General features: G+C 39.6%; 1 protein-coding gene across 1 annotated transcript in view; it reads right to left on the bottom strand.

Annotated features, from left to right (window-relative positions):
* The window catches only part of dennd6a (DENN/MADD domain containing 6A), a 20,220-nt gene that overhangs the window by 6,070 nt on the left and 8,583 nt on the right, over window positions 1-5,567 (bottom strand). Inside the window, exons 7-9 of the mRNA XM_005724416.1 lie at window positions 4,018-4,097; window positions 2,697-2,756; window positions 2,529-2,584 (exon numbers count right to left, since the gene is read on the bottom strand). Of these exons, the coding sequence (XP_005724473.1) occupies window positions 2,529-2,584; window positions 2,697-2,756; window positions 4,018-4,097 (196 nt within the window). The remainder of the gene's footprint in view (window positions 1-2,528; window positions 2,585-2,696; window positions 2,757-4,017; window positions 4,098-5,567) is intronic.

The following is a 5,567-nucleotide window of genomic DNA, read 5'->3' as shown; positions in this document are numbered from 1 at the left end:
GGACAATGAGTGGAGTAAGTCTCTTTCCCACTGTTTGCAAACCAAGTCAATTTTGGAAACGTCAAAGACACATGCCTGTGTTACATTCTCAGGTTGAACCTTGTTGAACTGCTAGATTTCAATTTTATTAATTTACCTCAGAACCTGAAAGTCTTAAAAGGTTTCAGCAGATTTGGTCAGGAGCACGACCACCAAGCTAGGTGATTAATATTCTTTTTTACCTGAATACAGAATATGCTGATTTACACAGCAGAGCACCCAAAACAGTAACTCTGACCTTTTAATAATGGGCATGACTATTCATTTTGTCTGCACCTCCCCCACAGAGACACAAGGTAGAAGCAAGTTTTCAGAGACGCCAACTAAACACTGAAATCAACCCTCCTTGCGAAAGGCCTGTCTTCACTTTCTCTCAGTGTTTTGTTTTGGATAAGCAGTTCTCCTCAGCTGAAGCATCAAGTGATGTTGTTCTTGATTCAGTGACAGTACCATGATTAAGCAGCAGGTGGGGACAAAACATGTCCGAAGCAAGAAGAACACTGTGACAGAGGACTTAAATTTCTGTGTTAAATCTACCCTGTAGGTACACGTTACACCTTAACCTGACGTGTACGTCCCTGGAAATTCACACCGATGCAGTCTGCAGCCGACTGGCTCGTTCAGTGCCACGCACCAGGTTTCAAACAGATCAGTGAGAGCATAACAATTATTACCTCGATGTAAGTTATGATGATCAGCAATATAATGACACACATTTGTAACAAATGGATGGAGATCGCCTTTCTCGACTTATAAAATAGGGGCCCAAACATCAGATAACATACACCAAATACAATCCCAACATACATTATCATACCAAAGCAAGTCACTAAAAAATATCCAAAAATTACCTAAACAATCCTAACATATAAATAACGCTAATCCAATCTAGACATTGTCACACAACAATAATGGTAAAATACATAAAATATGCTGGCAGCACGGTGCAGAAAGAAGGTCCCGAGTTCGACTCCACCATCTGGGAGTACGGTGGAATTTCTGCGTGAAGTTCCTCCCACAGTGCAAAGAGATGCAATTATTGAGGTTAGGTTAATTCAGTGGTTCCCAAACTTTTTTTGCCAGGCACCCCTTTGTTTTACAAGAAAAATGTTTGCCCCCCCAAACACATCCTTTAACCACACACACATATAGTTTGCTCCATTGCGGTTTATTTCACACCTTAAACATTTAGAAAACAATTAACTAAATACAAGTAATCTGCAATAAATTACAGGTAGTAAGAAAATAAACTACTAACTCTTTTACGCTACGTCCACACCTACACGGGTATTTTTGAAAACGCAGCTGTTTCTGTGTTTGGACCTTTCGTCCACATGTAAACGGCGTTTCGAATCACCGAAAACTGAGATTATTTAAAACTCCTTTTTTGGGTTTACATGTGGACGAGGAATACAGAGTTGGTCACGCAATGTCAAAGGTATGTGCCTTTTTTCACGTCACGCTGTGCGCCACGTTATTGTTTACATGAGATGAATTGCAGACTGGCAGATATTCAGATTAACAGTATTTTGTCTCTATCTGCAGGTTTACACATATACACACGCAGTTAATGTCCCTTTATTTACAAAGGCAGAGGCGTCACGGTGTGATTATTTTACGTGTAGTTGTTTTTTTTCCTGTGTAATAAATTTCAACATTGCTATCAATACATTTTTCAAAAAATGCCTCTCTGTGCAAAATGGGTTTAAAAACATAAACAGCTGTGGGATACTGTTTGTCCGTGATTTGAACAGGGGGAACAAATTGTGGCAGGATCAGCCTGATATTATTTGTATCCCACTGTAACTTTACTGTATAAAGAGCTAACATCTCCAAAATGTTATGAGTAGTTAGTCATTACAAGAAGTGTTTGTGAACTAAAAATCAAGAATGTGGGATACTGTTTGTGATTTGAAGAACCCAGCACATGCTCCAGACAAAGGGAAAACCAATTATGCAGGGGAGACCTACCTTGGCACTTGTGCAGGTGAAGCCAAAGGGAAGATTTGCTTCACCAGATTTTCTAGTCTTTGGCTTAGAATGAAGTTGGTTTGGAAACATATTGAGCTATGCTTCATCTCCTGCTTTGCATTTGTGTGGGCGCCCCGTCAAAAAGCTGTCCATTATGCTAGCAGTGTCCAAGCGGGTATTTTTTGTTTTTTTTTTCCTTTTCATACCGTGCCCCCCCCTGCAATGGCTCTGCACCCCCCTAGGGGGCAGGCCCCACACTTTGGGAAGGTCTGGGTTAATTGATGATTCTATAGGTGTGAATGACAGCTGGGATACACTCTAGCACCCTGATAAGCAGAAGAGAATGGATGGATGCCGGCGACCAAGACTTGCACGAAAAGACAGACTGGGACATGACAACAAGCTAATTAACACCAATCACAAGCTTTAATGTGGCAATGAGACTATTATGTAACATAGGTTGCATCTTAGGCTCTATAACGATTTAGTCTAAATCAGCATTGACCTGCAGGACTCACCTGAAGAGGTCCACTTCATGAATTGTTGGGAGCACAATGGACACCATGCTATCACTCTAAAACACAAAAACACACTTTCAGCTTTAATATTCACATAATGCTCAGTGTGTCATCAGACATCATACAAACAGACACTGAGTGTTTGTGCGCACGCGAGTGTAAGATCACCTGGGCGGATTGGACCAGCTGTGACGTTCCTGGTTTATCATAGGAGGTTGGGATGCGAACCTGCAGCACATAGCACAGATTTTCATCAGAGAAACAATGATAGACAACCACATTTGTAATTAGTGACGGCCTTTTCTAATTCTGTTTAGCTCCTTCTTACTAGTATTATCCACAGGCATATGAAAGAGTTTGTCCTGAAAAGAGGATCATGCAACTCTTAAATGGCTGAAGTCATGAAAGAGTGCATCTTTAGCAGCAGTTGGGAACATCATCTCAAAGATAGGAGCAAACCTCACTCCACATTATGTTTAGTGCAATCGTAAATTCATGAACTGAATCATCTGTAAACTTTGGAAACTTCTCTTTTTGGACTGGAAAAAATCTTTTTGCTTTGAAGTTTGTTTGAACTTTTACACAAACTATTTTTAGTTTCTTGTTTGCAGTTATTTTTTTGTTTAAATACTACTAGCACTTTAATTTGTATTACTTAAATAATATTATTTATTTCATTTTTACTCTGTCATATTGAGAAATGTTAGAAATACATTTGATTATTTTCAAATTCATATGCTTCCTGGGTTTTTATTTTAATTTGCTGTGGGACGAGACAACAGGGTGATGGAGCATAGAACAGAAGGTCTGCCCACAGGAAGCGGAGATAAGAGTTACTGAAATAGTCGTTGTCTAATCGAGTAATTGAAGAAAATCTTTAGTTACAACCCTACCCTAGACTTACAACATTCGTCCTTACAATAATCAAACTCGTTTCATAGTTTTACGAGCATGTCTGGAGTCATTGTAGCCACTGCTGTTGTTATGCTCCCTACCAGCAACCACGTAAAATTCAAAGACCCACTCTAATAACACGTTTTGATCATTAACAGTGAACGACTGCTGAATTAAAGCACTTTGAAATCAGATTTTTATTTTATTTTTTCTTAAATACAAATGTATTAAAACACTCATTAAAGTGATAAACTTAACTAAACCAAACCTTCAGTCCCAGAACTGTACCAATTTGTACTCTTTAAAACAAAATAAAAGACATGAAGGACACAGAAGTAGTGAACCAACTTCATAACATTGAAAACATTGAAGTTACCTCACTAAGCCCCTAAATGCTGCTTTAAAGTACAGGTTACTGCTGACTGCGAAGCATTCTTGTTCTACCTGAACAAGACTGCCTGATTAAACAAATATTTGCCTATCGTGGGAAATTGAATCGAGCCATCTTTAAACTTATTAATTAGACCTGTTCTTTACCTGTCACGACATGTCAAAACTAAACATCTACTGGTTTCAACTTAGTGCGTGAGTGTACCTTGAGGACTACACCCATGATAGGCAGCGTCAGGATTCGTCCAGGATGAGGCGTTGGCCAGCGATCGATGTCATTACAAGCTATCAAACACAACAACAATTTTGAATTAAAAAGGATCTTCTCTGAAAACAGAAAAAGGATTTATTTAAGTATACAGAAATAATTGGCTGCCTCTCTGATGTTCTTCATCTTCTGTGGCAAGACAAGTTCACAATCATGGAGACTGGTCAGCAGCTACAGTCACTGCTTTCTGACTTGGCAAACCACTTGTGATTTACAATTCCTTAGTCAATGTGCAATCAAACTTTCAAAATAAGGGGATCATCCCTTACCAAATTAAAGATGGCATCATTGCCTTATACTGGTCGGTATTAATCTATAATCAACTAGAATCTACAATCCTTATAAATAGTTTCCAATTAGACATGGGTAAAACAGTGGGTTGGCCGACCCTCCAAGGCTGCACCTGAGAGGTGGGAGTGCCCAACAGGACAACCCCTCTTTTAGTCCACACTGTCTCCACTTATAGTTCATATACTCTGGTCCGAATCAGCTGATGAGTTTGTAAACTTAGTTTAGAACTTTTTTCACATTGTTTGGTTTGGTGTGGTTTTTTCACATAAGGAACTCCAAGCAAGCCAAAATGCATCACTACAAACCATGTGAGTCTATGGGCTCAAATTGTGGTCATAAATATTTTGTACTTGTAAATCAGGATTTGTATGTGTAAAAAGAATTTGTGTGAGTGTAAAACAGATTTGTGTGTGGACTTAAAATAGGTGTGAAACTGCACTCAAGTTTCAAGTTACAAGTACGAATTTTGACCCCGTTTTCCTTTCATCTGATTGTGATTGACACGACATTGGCCAAATTTAACTATCCAAACAGAGAACAGATGGGTTTGGCTGTCGGAGGAGCGCTTTTTTGAACTGCAGGTCCTTGAAGGGTAATACAGTTTGAAGCTGGAGGATCTCTATGTAAATATCCGATAGAAGCTAGGTCCCCTAACTTTCAGTAGCTGTTGAAAGGATAAAGTTGTGGTATATCAGTGGTTAGAAATACCATTATTACTTTAGGATTAGTTTAACACAAAGTCAGGGCTTGCCTGGGACCATGGCTGTGAGTCACAGTGTGCAGCATAAAGGTACTTTCACATCAGACGCAGCATGTGCTGCTAATGCTAACTGCTAACTAAAAGCAAAGGATCCAGAATTTGTTGCACTGGCTGCTGGGCTCTGTGGGTTTTTGCAGCAGCTCTACCTGTACTAGATGCACCTGCTCATTGTCGTTTCTATCTCTGACTTTATGTCCTCTTCAAGAGTTTCTGGTTTTTTTGCTGGTTCTTCAAATATTCAATAAAAACATGTATGCTCATTAATAACGAAGAAAGCTTTGTAATTATCCCCACTAGTGAAGACTGTCATTTCCACAATACTGCCCCCCGGTCCGCAGCGCTGTTGGAAAGGCCCTGGAGGTCCCTGTATTAAGCACATAAACCTGTGACACAAAAATCACCAAACTGAGACCACCACAGACTGTTTTCCTTCGTG

This window comes from Pundamilia nyererei, unplaced genomic scaffold (genome assembly GCF_000239375.1).
Source record: "Pundamilia nyererei isolate P.nyererei 1_Seehausen unplaced genomic scaffold, PunNye1.0 scaffold00012, whole genome shotgun sequence".
Classification (NCBI taxonomy): domain Eukaryota; kingdom Metazoa; phylum Chordata; class Actinopteri; order Cichliformes; family Cichlidae; genus Pundamilia; species Pundamilia nyererei.
The sequence above is the reverse complement of the archived record's forward strand: the minus strand, read 5'-3'. Positions and strand labels throughout refer to the sequence as shown.